The sequence below is a fragment of the Hippopotamus amphibius genome, chromosome 2 (genome assembly GCF_030028045.1).
Source record: "Hippopotamus amphibius kiboko isolate mHipAmp2 chromosome 2, mHipAmp2.hap2, whole genome shotgun sequence".
Taxonomy (NCBI): domain Eukaryota; kingdom Metazoa; phylum Chordata; class Mammalia; order Artiodactyla; family Hippopotamidae; genus Hippopotamus; species Hippopotamus amphibius.
The window spans coordinates 71,439,188-71,452,378 of record NC_080187.1 but is presented as its reverse complement, the minus strand read 5'-3'; the positions used below and the strand labels follow the sequence as shown (position 1 = coordinate 71,452,378).

At 55.3% G+C, this 13,191-nt stretch overlaps 1 protein-coding gene across 1 annotated transcript in view; it reads left to right on the top strand.

Moving 5' to 3' along the window:
- Positions 1–13,191, top strand: part of DNAI1 (dynein axonemal intermediate chain 1) — a 60,323-nt gene that overhangs the window by 35,982 nt on the left and 11,150 nt on the right. Inside the window, exons 11-13 of the mRNA XM_057721926.1 lie at positions 1,377–1,494; positions 1,754–1,797; positions 11,079–11,326. Coding sequence (XP_057577909.1) covers positions 1,377–1,494; positions 1,754–1,797; positions 11,079–11,326 — 410 coding nt within the window. The remainder of the gene's footprint in view (positions 1–1,376; positions 1,495–1,753; positions 1,798–11,078; positions 11,327–13,191) is intronic.

The window sequence follows — 13,191 nt, the reverse complement described above, 5'->3', positions numbered from 1 at the left end:
TTTTCAAAGACAGTCTGAGCTCAGGGATCTCTGATGTGATCAAGCCTCATGCCTTTGACCACTCTGATCTTTTTTGTTGTTGTTGTTCTGAGCCGTTTTTGAGTGTTGAATGTAGTCCCCAAACCTCGAAGCGTGGGTCATTGTGAGGGAGGCTGGGGCCGTGCCTGGGCATGTCCTTGACCGTGTTGGATGAGAGGATCATTTTCTAACGGGGCACCCTTGGTTGGAAAGAAGACTGAGAACCATTTCCCTCCTGTTGCTCTATTCTGTTGCAGTCTTTGAACAGTCGTTGGGTGTCTGCTCTGCGGCTGGCCCTGTGCTAGGTTTAGGCACTGCAGGTCCGGGGGTGAAAAGAACGTGCTTCCTGCTCCCCAGGAGCCGTCTGCAGGGGAGACAGGCTAAAGGATAAAGAGAGGCAACACTGTTCGACACATGTTTCAGCAGATGAGAGGCAGGGCGGGCAGGGAGGAGGAGGTGAACTCTGCTCAGCAAGAAAGTGAAGGCCTCACAGAGGAGGAGGAGTCTGATCTGGATCCAGAGTGAGTGGGAGTTTTCAGGAGGAGCAGGATAGTTTAGACACCACTTGATATTAGAGGATATGTGAACCGCTGACTGGAAATGACATGGCGGTAGCGGCCTGGAGCCTCGGTTTGACCAGGGAGCCCCTGCGCAAGGGGAGCCATCCAGGGGTTTTCAGGGCAGTGGAGGAGGTGGTTTCGTTGTTCTCCGTCTCATAGCTCTGCGGAATGTGGACTGGAGCGGGAGTGTCTGCAGGTAGAGAGACCAGCTAGGAGGGTGGTGTGAGTCCAGGTGATGGCTTTGCCGATGAACCTAGGCAGTGGTTATGGGTCTAGAGAGAAGTGAATGGATTAAAAAGATAATCAGAAGGAAAATATGAGAAATGATGGGAAGAGATCGGTCAAGGATTACCAAGATTCCTGGTTTAGACAGGTAGAAGGGTGGATGAGGCTTCTACCTAAGTTAGAGGAAACAGGAGATAGAGACAGTTTAGGGCAGGAAATGAGCTTGAGCCCAGAGGACCCACGGGGGAGTCAGGCAGCTTCACTACAGTGGGGCTTGGCAGTGGACATGAAGATGGGCAAACCTGGAATTATCATCGAGGACATAGCCACTTCCATGTAATTTACCTCCAAAAACAACGGCGATGGTAACAACCACCTCACAGAGAGCTTACTGTATGCCAGGCATTTTCTAAGTACGTTACATATATTAGCAACTAATCCTCACAACAGTCTTTTGAGATAGGTACTATTACTATTCCCACTCTGAAATACAAAGAGGTTAATTGTTTTGGCTAAGGAAGTCCAGACAGAAAGCGGCAGCCCCAGGGCTGACTCAGCCTGTGTGTGTTTAAGATTTTAAGTACTATGAAGATGCTGCTGATGAATACCGGGACCAGGAGGGTACGCTGCTGCCTCTCTGGAAGTTCCAAAATGACAAAGCTAAGCGCCTGGCCGTCACCGCCCTCTGCTGGTGAGTATAGACATTGCAGAAAACCTGGAGTCCCTGAGTGCCTGCTGGGTGCCAAGCCCTGAGCAGGGCGCTTCTACCACGCTTAACCACCTTGAAGGTGACACATAGTAATATGGAAAAAAGTGAGACTGGGATTCTTAAGGGATCATCCTAGGTCTCTAAGCTCAACAATAGATGTCTACTGTGTAGTTAAGGCACCGGTGTACATGAGAGAGCCATGTCTATTTCCTGGGCCAATGGGTTCTTATTTCTTTTGCAGGAACCCAAAGTACAATGATCTGTTCGCAGTGGGACATGGCTCCTGTAAGTAATCTGGCTATTTGTTCATTTGGTCACTCAGCCAGCAAACACTAAGTACGTACTCAGTGCAGAGCTCTTTGGCAGGTGTGAAAGATGCAAAGATGACTAAGACCTAGTCACTGCTCTCAGGGCGCTCACAGTCTAATGGAGAAGACCCACTCTCATACCGGCAGTTAGAGCTGGGTGAAGGAATATGCCAAAATGAGCCTCGAAGGAGTTATTATGGTAAAGAAAGAGGGGGAGAGGACTTCCGGCAGAGGGAGCAGCATATGCAAAGGTCTGGAGGCGTGAGAGAGATGGGAGGAAATGAAGCTGTAGAGGGGGCCAGGGTTAGCCCCCAAGGGCTTGGTAAGCCATTCCAGGAAAACTTGGACCTTCTCCTGAGGGGAAACCATGAAGGAATTTGAGAAGGGCTGGGACACAACCACTGCAGAGGGCTTTGCAGGCATGAGACTGGAGGCTGGGGACCAGCTAGGAGACCGGAGAGGCATCCCAAGGAGAGATGGCAGGATCTGAACCACCAGCGTGGAGGGAGGATGGAGAAGTGGGTTTGAGAAGCATGAGAAGATAGATTGGATAGACTGGACCAGGCCTGGGGAGGGGTTGGACGGTGGGGGCTGAAGGAGGGGAGTTTCCTGAGCAGGCCCCGAAGCAGGCGGTGTGGGGGGTAGTGCTTGATGTTCATCACTGGCCCCTGAACCCCAGGAGACCACTGCCTTCCCGGATGTTCCCGTCCCACCAGTTCCCCTCACCCCAGAGCAGGAGGCGGCACTGCACTTTGCTTTCCCTTCGTGCTCCTCGGTCCCTGCAGAAGCCCCTGCCTCTGCGGTGGCCTGGGCGTTCCCCATTCCTAACGGGAGAGGGCCCCATACTTCGTGTTAGCTGCAGCTCCCCAGGCTAACAGCTTGTTTTCTGGCTGGGAGGATTAGCTTCTGCGAACAGAAAAACCTTCCCATTCTGCAAGCTGCTGCTGGCTGGCAGGCGTACAAGCTCCTGGTCTCTGCCCCTCAGACCGCCCGTCCGCCCAGCCCATTCTTTGACCGGGGTGGGGGAGGGAGGGAGGGCCAGGAGGAGTGGGTGTTTTGTCATTCCTCTCAGGGAGGAGCCCTTGGAGCTGCTCCCGGTCTCATGGTCTGGGCCGCCTTTGAGGATGCCCTAAATGCCCGCTTTGTGTCCCCACTCCTGAGGATGGGCTGCTGCCAAGAGGGAAGCACCCACCCCCTCTGGCAGGGAACTAGCACATTCCTCCCCTCTGCTGCAGCTACTGGGCCTGGAACAGGGCCGGGGGCTGAGCAGGCCCGCCCAGGATTGGGTGTGGACCCCCCTCTGTGGCTGCTCTCAGCCCAGGCTCTCTGCCCAGGACTGAGGTGGGGATGTGGGGGGGCTCCCCAGCAGGTGGGAGGAGAAACTGCTTCAGCTCTAGCCCCACCCTCCTCTCACGGAGGACCAGAAGTGGGGGTCGGCTGGTTGGGGTCATGTAGAGGTTGTCCATGGGGGGCAGCCTTAGCCAGGAGCAGTGAAGAGTCACCCATCCCCCAGGAACTGATGGCCTCAAGCCCAGCAGCCCCCATGGCCTCCTTTGGGCAGGCACACACCCAGGAAGGGTCTCTTTGTCCTTTGTTGGCCACATCCACGTGCCTGGGTGACACCGCTATCAGCTGTGGACCTTATGGCTGGAGGGTCACTTACCAGTGTTGTGACCTGGGGCCAGAAGCTGCTCTGAGCCTTGGTGTTTCTTTCCCTGGTGACTCGGAGAGGCTGATGCCTGCTGGTCCTCCGTCCCAGGGCTGTTATGAGACACGCATGGAAGAAAAGCAGCAAATGTGCCCTGCAAGCTGTAGGAACCACCTGCACATAAAAGTCAACCACTGCTGATTTGTCTGTCATTCTGTCTCCTAGCTCTCCTGAAGGACCCTCAGGGGGCCTGAGCAGAGAGCGGGGACCATGGGGACCGAAGGGTATCAGATAAGGCTCCTACCTCTTCCATTAGAGAGCTGGGCCCAGCAGCGGCAGCTACGGCGGTGTTTGCTTTCACTGGCATGGGAGCTGTTGACCAGCTTTCCAACGGGCATCTATTCTCCAGAGCCTTGCACATCTCAGTACCACTCTGCAGAGGCCTGAGCAGAGTCAGCCTGGGCTGGGACACAGAAGGGCCCCTGCATTCACTCCTGAGGTCACCCCTGGGAGTCCCATGCTCTCATGTGTCCGGATGCCTCCCTGGAAGAAAGAGGGCAAAGCCGAGGCAGGCAAAAGGCACCCTCGTTACTGGACGGGGTCACTGTGAGGAGCTGCTGGCCCACCAGCACCCATCACACTGTCTTTGGAAATTTCCAGGTGCCAACCTCCCATCATCAGACTTGGCCTCATGTGGACAGACTCTGAAGTTAGAATTTGGGTTTGTTGTTGGGTTTGACCCTGATGAGCTCAGGCCAGGATTCCTTTTGCCTGGAATTCCCAGGTGTTGATTCTCTGACCCAGCCAAATAAGACTTGGGCAGAGGTAGGCATGAACCCTAGGAAGGATGGGGCCGATTCCGCATTTGGGCACAAGGCTGGTTGGCTGGACCCAGGCCAGGAGCAAGCAGTGGGGAGAAGAGCCCGGGCAATTGCCTGTAGCCACGTAGAAGCGATCGTGCCTGCCTCCCGTTGTGGCTACTGGGTACCAGGTGGCGGGCATGTCAGGCTTCGTATAGGGCAGAGACTGGGGTGCCCCTCAGGGCCAGGCTCCGTGTCTCCGCAGAATTGAGAAACGCTGTCAGCTGGGGAAAGCAGATGGCGAAACACTGAAGGGCAAAGGGAGGTAGTCTAGGAAGCGATGGCCCACGGGACAAAGCTGGGATGCAATCGTATTAGCCTGCTGCACCGAAGGGGTGCTTTCCAGCCCATTAGGCAGTTCAGAGCAAGGAAATGGAGACTCCTCATGATCTGCCGGGTAGGGATGGTGGAACAGATCCTAGACATTGTGTGGTCCTGACCGGCTATCACACAGGAGATGGGGATGCAGGCCACATCTTAGAAAGGCAGAGCCAGCTGTCCCTCAGCCCAGCCTCTGAAGGACAGCATCCTCGAAAGGGACCAAAGTCAAGCCCTGAGTCCCAGTGCTAAACCCATTCCCACTCTGCCCCACCACCTCCTGGCCGGTCCCTCAGCCTGCCCAGGCCAGGGATATGCTTGTAGGGATTTCAATCTTTCCTGATCATTTGTTTGTCAGCTTCACTAATTAAGCAGTGTTAATTTCATTTACTGAAAATGGAAATTCATCCACCTCATTTCTCCCCGTTCATCCTCCACACACAAAATCCATCACTCCTCAGCTGCAGGCTGCGTAAAATTTACAGGACTAATTATGTTGTCAGGTCTCTTTGTAAATACAGTCCATAAAGGCCACTGTGCTCGCCGGGTTGTAGTGCAAGGGCATTCCTGTTGTTAGTTTAATTACTGGTTAGTTATTTAGGTTCTCAAATGTTTACCTCATTTTCCCTAAATCAAATTAAATGTCCCGCTTGATGTATTCTGTCTCCAAGGCCTTACTCTTTATTTCCCACACTGTTTAAATATGACTTCTAATCGGATGAGAACTCTTGGAAAAGCCCAGATGCCTGGAAGGCTGGATCCAGCCTGGGACCACGGTCTCTGGGTCACACTGGACGTTCAGAACACTCTAGCACTGGTGTCCTTTCTTGGGGGTAGCCTTGGGCTAGTCCCCTGCCTTTGGAGACTGAAAATCCTAACCTAAGGGGTATTTCTGTTCCTGGAGTCCAAGGTGGCAGGGCTTGGGTATGGGGAAACTGAGGGAGGGTTTCATTATTGTCATCAGAAGAGCTGGGGATCATTGCCTCCATCTCCCTGACTTCTAGAGGGATGGCTTCCAAACCACCCTAGAATAAGGTACCATCTACAGGGCTGTTGGGCTGCACCCCACAGGCCTGCAAGCCTTGTAATTGCCCAGCTGTGAGACCAAAGAAGGAGCACGGAGAAAGTGACAGAGACACCCACAATCTATTGGACAGGGAATCTTACAAATCAGAAGCAAAAGGTCCTGGGGCAACACCCCCACCTCGTATAGCAGACTGCAGACAGGACGTGACAACAATCCTCGCTGCTGGGGGAGGAGGAGGCTACCATTTGTCGGGGGAATTGATGTCAGGTTGGCCTGTCAGTTTCCAGGGAAACCAGCAGCTGGGGCAGGGGGCAGGTACGGAGGTTGTTATTGATCAAGCCCTGTGATTAAGGCGATTAGATAGTCATGTGAGTAAGGTGTAGGTTAAGCAGGGACTGATTGATCAGGGGATGTGCAGAGAGCAAGAGAACAGCCACGTCGAGTGGCCTCTCCCTCTGATTCCTAAAAGCAGAGTTTGGGTCAACCTTCCCTGAAAGCCAACTCTGTTATTTTCCTATCGCTGCGGTAACACGTTACCCTGAACATAATGACTTAACACAACACAAATTTATGATCTTACAGTTCTGGAGGTTGGACGTCTAAAATTGGTTTCGCTGAGCAAAAAATCAGGTGTCAGCAGGACTTCGTTCCTTTTGGAGGCTGTAGGGGACCATCCATTTCCTTGCCTTTCCCAGTTTCGAGGCTGCCCATATTCCATGGCTTGTGGCCTCCTTCCAGCTAGCACTTGCATCATTCCAGCATCTGCTTCTGTTGTCACACCTCCTTCCCTGACTCTCCTGCCTCCCTCTTTCCCTTATAAGGACCCTGTGATTACACTGGGTCCACCCAGATAATCCAGGACAATCTCCCCATCTCAAGGTCTTTCACTTAATCATATCTGCCAAATCCCTTTTGCAGTGCAGGGTACCATATTTCTGGGCTCTGGGGATTAGGACATGGACACTGGCGGAGGGGCATTATTCTGCCTATCACAGCCCCCTCCAAGTGCCTCTTATATGACTTAATAAGGGAATCATTAAACAGCTGCTGCCTTGGAGTCAGCCCTGGGCTGGATTCGTTTGGGAGCCACAGGAAGAGAAGAGTCCTGCTGACCAGTGCTGGCTTGGTATCCTTGTCTCTGCAACTTGGCCTCTACCTCCCTCTGACCACTGACCTGGCTTTCGCCGTATGCCCCAACATGCCCTCTGCCTGCCTTGCCCTCCCCAAATCCTGAGCAGAAGCCCAGGCTTCTCCTGACAGCCGGAACTCTCCAGAGTGATCTAGAGGTCTCACTTGCAGGGCAGGGGTAGAGCTGGGGGACTGAGGCCCAAACTGGTGGTTGCCAGTCCAAGAAGACACCCATCCATGTTCCTCGCTGGGCACTACTCTGCTAGGGCCCTGGTAGAGGGAGCTGAGGGCAGTGAGAGCTTTGGTCTATGGTGGAATGAAGCTACCCCTCCCTTGATCCCATGGCTTTCTGAGAACTGCCAGATCAGGCTCTATCAGGGATTTGATTCTTCTCCCCCAAGTCTTGTGGATCATCAAAGGTCAGAGTCAGGGAGGCCTAAGAGGTTACCCAGCAGAGCAGGGTTAGCAGGGGGCAACTCTCTGCTAGAGAGAGTAAGCCTGCTGGGCCACTCCAGGCTATGCTCCCTCACTCCATCCTTTTGTGGCAGGGTAAGGAAAAGACCTGCTCACAGCCACCTGTAATAATGCAATACAGGTGGAGGAGTTCCTGGGGGTAGGGTGGGCACTCACAGAGGAGAGACTGAATGGTCTAGAAGGCTTCCTGGAGAAGGGCAAAAGTACAAAGTGGAGCTAAGTCCAGGCCAGCGGCCCTCTCCCACTATCTTGGAGTCACAGACCAGGTGGTTCTCCTCCCCCTACCCCCATGCCCTCCCTGCTTCCTCCCTCTTTCTCCCCCTCTTTCCCTATGCCTCTTTCCCTTTCACCTAGCCACATGTACTCACTGAAATCCTATGACCTAGAAGAACCTGGACTTGCTTCACTGGCCCCAGATTTCAGGGCGCCTGCCTCTTTATGTAATGGAGAGTGGGGTTGGGGGCTCCCTTCTGTATCACTGGGCCCTCCAGTCCTGCGGCGGGGAGCCAGGTAGTTTGTGGGGTTCAGGACAAAGTACCCCAGGGCCCAGGGCCCAAGGCTCTGTGAACCTTGAGCCTGATGAGATTCTGTCCCTTATTGGGAACTGAGGCACTGTAGGTGACCTTGACGCCAGTGTCTTACTGGGACTGCTGGTGACCTGGTTGGTGGCATCCTACTGGGAATGATGGTGGGCTGGGCAATGATGTCACTAGGATTGCTGGTAGCCTGAGCAACGATATCACATGGAGACCATTGGTGGTCTGAGTAGTGATGTCATTTGAGGACTTTTAGAAGACAAGATGATGCTGTCATACTGGCACTGCTGCAGGTTGGGGCAGTGATGTCACACTGGGTACACTTAGAGAATAGAATAGTGAGGTCTCATAGGGGCCTGGAATCAGGCACGAGAAGGTCACAGAATAAGATGGAGTGGAGAGGAAGCCCCAGTTAAATGAGAGATTTTCTCTGCCTTCCTGGTGAGGTTTGACAGACAGAGCCCTGAACTGGAATTCGGGAAATACATGGGCTAGCCATGATTAGAAGCTGTGATCTTTATGGCAGGAGGGCTCCTTTGGTTGGAAGTAACAGAGATCCCTAGAGCCAGGTTAAGAATGGGAGGCTTACTGTCAGGATGCCTGTGGCCTGGGAATGCAGGCAGGATCTGAGGCCTTCGTGTGGCTGGCTGCTCTCTGTGTCCCTGTCTCATGAAATCCATGCTTCTCTCTGCCAGAAGTTTCCTCTCATCACGCTTGACTGCCCTGGCCCTTACCCATTCTCTAGTCCATATTCTGGAGGGACTGGCTTTGCCAATCACCCCACCACCCCAGTAGGCCTGGTGCCCCCTTCCCCTCCTTTCTCCACCTCCCCGTAAAGATCAGATTAGTGCCGCTACCCCGAGCAGAGTCATTGCAGCAATAAACAGGATATTGGGTGTGGCAGACACCAAGTGATGGGTCTAATGCACTTGGGCACACCATTTCTCCCTCTGGCCTCAGTTTACCCACCTGTAAAATCTGGGGAATTTTAAGTCCAGCTTCTAGTCCTAGTGGCTCTGTGAGTAGGTCAGAGATGTCCTCACTGCAGAGCTACTAAGCCAGCCTAGGGTTTCTAACCCTCCTTTCCTGGTTCCACTGGTGCGTGTGCAGGGGCAGGGGCTGCTGGGAGGGTGTCTACAGAAAGTGAGTCATCACTGCTGTCCCTCAAGGGGCCAGGGCCCGTGGCACGGTGAGAGCAAGTGTGAGGTCGGGCCTGCCTTTGCCGCTTGGTGCAATACAGAGGGCATCACTCTCCCAGCCACCCAGCCTTTCATTCACCCTCTTGCCCGCCCACTCCCCTCTGTCAGTCTTGCCCGGCATCAAGGCCAGATTGGACATTAAGGGCATCTTGTCCATAGCTCACCTCTGGCCTGGCAGTTAATACGTTGATTACCCCGCGAGGACTTGCCCATTCAGCCACGGGGTCTGGCTCCCTGTCACCACACTGGGGCTGCCAAGGGCAAGCCCACGTCTCCAGTGAGGGGTGTCTGTCTCTGCCAGGCTCAGCCCCGGGCGAGGCCCAGATCAGGTGCTTAGGATTTGGGTAATGAATAAACGGAGCTACAAGTGACTGTCACACTGCCCAGTTCAAGCCCTCCATGGTCTGGGTGGGAAAGACACTCCCCTCAGCCAGCTGCAGATCTCTCCCTGAATTCAAGAGTCAGCCCTTGGGGCCCACCCTGGAGCCCTACAGGGTAAGGTACTGCCAGTCCCACCCCCACCTCAAGGCCAGCCACCTACTGGCTTTGAGATAGTGCTGGGCACAGGGTGATCCAACCTGGCTTTTCTCACTTTCCCCAGAGCAGAAGCATTTTCCTTCCTGAACCACTGCGTGCCCTCCCCGTGGCTCAAGCCGGGCCCTGGTACCTTCCACTTCAGGGGCAGCCCCTTCCTTGCAAGTGATCAGGGGAGGTGTTCCTGACAGGAGTCCCAGAGCTGGTGACCATAAACCACAGCAAGGGAAAGTGGGCTCCCCCGTAGACAGCTGCCCTGGCGGGCATGCCAGCTTGCCTCAGTTTCCGACTCTACCCACCTAAGGCCAGCCTGGCCCCTGGCTGCTCCCTCCTCCCTAAGCCTGGCTCCCAGGAAGCATCAGCTGTGTTTACAGAGTGCCCAGGGTGAGGATACCTGGGACCTGGTCGTAGCCGAGCTCATGCCCAGAGCCCAGGGAGCCCAGCCTAGACTATCCCTGAGCCCAGCCTAGGCACTCATTCCTCCGAGAAAGGGGCAGCCTAAGAAATAAGAGAGAGAGTGACTCAGCAACACTCACCGAGTTGGGGCTGCCTCCCTGTCTTTCCCACCCGTGGGCTCCACACCTCAGGACTGGCCACGTTGTCAGGAGGGCCCAGGCCTGCAGTTGCCAGGGGCAGAGGGGATAGCCCTGGGTGGGTAGAGGAGAGCCCTCATCTCAGCTGATAGGCTGCCTTAGCATAGAGCCCCCAAGACAGGGGCCAGCTCGAGACTTCCACCTCTCTAGCTCTGGCTCTTCTGAGCTGGAGAAGGGTCCTGGGCTGGTGGCAGGAGAGCGGGGCTTGAGGGCTGGGACTGTATTCTGTCCAGGGACTGCATTATCAGGATGCAGAAGGAAAGAAAGAGTGGGAGGCACTCCCTTGCCACTGGGTGGGCAGGGAGGAGGACATCTGCTGAGTGGTCTACTGTTGGTCACCGAAAGCTGTGCCCAGGCCAGAGGCCAGGTGGCCTGTGACTTCTCGAATCTGGGAGCATGCTTAGAGCTAGGGCTCAGGCTGCTGCTGGGGACTGTGGGGCCAGAGGGTATGGGAAGATGCCCACAGGCGGCTAGTGTGGGACTCAGACAATTCCTCATTAGTCCAGACTGAACCCTGTCCTTGGCTGGGGATGAGGGGTACATGGCCATTATCTAAGCACCTAAGCACAGAAGATGGGCCGGGCATCGGAACCTGCTCTGAGGATACCGCTCCTTCCCAAGCCCACCCACATTCTTCACCTAACAACTCTTTGAGGCTGCATCCCCCTTTCCCGCACCCCAGGGAGAATAAGGAGAATGACTGTCCATCCCTCAGATACGCCTGGTCACCCTATCTGTCGGATCCTCCCGTGACCCCTGAGAAGGGGGTGGGACAAGTCTCATGATTCCATTTCACTGACAGAGAAGGTGAGGCCCAGAGAGGACTCCCACGCTCTCTGTCCAAGGCAGAACAGGGCAGGGCTTGTCCACCCTGTGGGGGCGGGACCGGCGGCTTCCCCAGCAGGGACCCTCCAACCACTGCCGCCCTCTTCCCCGGGCAGATGACTTCATGAAGCAGAGCCGGGGCATGCTGCTGTTCTACAGCATGAAGAACCCCAGCTTCCCTGAATACATCTTCAGCAGCGAGAGCGGCATCATGTGTCTGGACATGCATGCGGACCACCCCTACCTGGTGGTGGTGGGCTACTACGATGGCAACGTGGCCATTTACAACCTCAAGAAGCCCCACTCCCAGCCCTCCTTCCGCAGCTCAGCCAAGTCTGGCAAGCACACGGACCCTGTGTGGCAGGTCAGCCTTGGACCAGGGTGGGGGAAGTGGGTGGGACTGAGTAGCCCGTGGGCACGGGAGCCACTGGAGGAGGGGCCTCGGGGAGGAGGGGGCCACAGGCAAGAGCATGGGGATGACAGCTACCAGCTTAGAGGCCAAGAAGCTGAGTGTGAGAGGGGCAGAGGAGGGCAGAGGCGAGCATCAGGAGGCATGAGGTTCTGTGGTAAGATCTGGGCTTTGCTTCCGCAGAGGTCCCATCAGCAGGGCCCATCTGTCTGCTTAGGACCTCGGATCTCTTAGGTGTAGTGGTCAGTGACTTGGAGCCTGTGGCTGGAAGCCTCCAGGGCCTGATGGGCCTCTGCTGAGTATGTCAAGGGCTCCAGGGGTCTATGGTCTTCCTCAACTCCCTACAGAGGCTCTCTTCTGCCATCTGGGCTAGATTTGGGGGAACCCCAGACAGGGTAGGTACTGCCACTTCTCTGTCCTCTGGGTGGGGCTGTAAGGCCTGGTGGGTGATGTGTATCCCCGAGGCTTCTGTGTAACACCCATCTTCTCCAGACAGGCATAGAATGGGACCGTTACCTAGTCACTGGGGCTAGATTTCACCCTGACTCTGCCTCTCCCAACTTATTGTGCTAGGAGTAGATTTCGCAGTTTCGTTCTGAGTCTCTCAGCCCTGGCTTCACAGGCCCCCCCTATAATGTTTCAAAGGTCCCCCTCCTTCAGAGTGTGTGTATCCTTACCCCATGCACAGGCCTGGGAGAATCGAAGCATAGATTTCTGCTTCAAGTTCCCCAAGGCCTCTGGGCTCCTGGGGCAGTGCTGGGATCTGTCTTCTCAGCAGGGTCTGCAGGCGGGCTCTGCAGTCCTGCCGGTCTGGCCCTGACCTTCCTGAGTCATGTGGACACCCACGCCAGGCACTGGCTCTTAGCTCCCAGACAGGCCTGAGTAGAGGGAGGGCTGTCCAGGCACAGGTAGCCCCTCAGCTTCATCCTTTACCCAGAGCTGGGGCACAGGAAGGAGGCACCCTCTGCCACTAAACATCCTCCCCTCAACTCTTGACCAAAGCAGCAGCCAGACTTGCAACCTCAGGAGTTCTCTCCTCTGAAAAGCCCATCTCCCAATTCTCCGCGCCCAGGCACGCGGACATCTCCAGACACAGGGAGGATGTCTGCAGAGACTTTAAAGCCCAGGGAGAGGAGAAGACTTGCTTTGATCAAACTGAACCAGCATCGGCCCTTGGCCTCTGCTTTCCCAGTTGGGCAGACAGCCCAGGGCCAAGCACGGAGCATCTCAGGGTAGCCTGACTATCCTCCTCAAGCTCAGGAGAAGGCAAGGGACCAAGGCCGTCCACCCTACTCCCACTCTGCTCTGTTCTCTGAATCAAATAGCTGGTTGGGGAGATGAGTGGGGAGTACAGGAGACACAGTTTCCCCTTCGCTGGACGGATGCCAGGGAGACTGGACGGGGTGGCCTTCTGTTCTCCCACCATCCTGTCAGAAAAACAGGGCTGCTGCCTTTGCAAAACTGAAGACTCAGAGTTCTTGGCCGAAATCAGGGCTTGTGACATGGGAGGGGCATGCCTGTCTCTCAATCCTTTAATTACTTCCTGTTCTCCTCTTTCGCTCTCCTTCTCTCCCTGCTTCCTCCTTCATCTATTCATTCATCCATTCACTCAGCAACTCCTGCCTGTTCACTCCTCTGGGAGCTGAGGATGCTCAAAGGCTTGGTGTCTGGAGTTCCTGGCAGGGAGATACGGCAGCCACAGCTGAAGAGGATACGGCGTGTGCTAAGGAGGGCTCATGGAGGGCTCATGGAGGTGCTGAGGATTGTCTGGGCTGGGGAGCAGGCCCTCCGGAGGGCCAGAGAGGTCTTCCTAAAGGAAG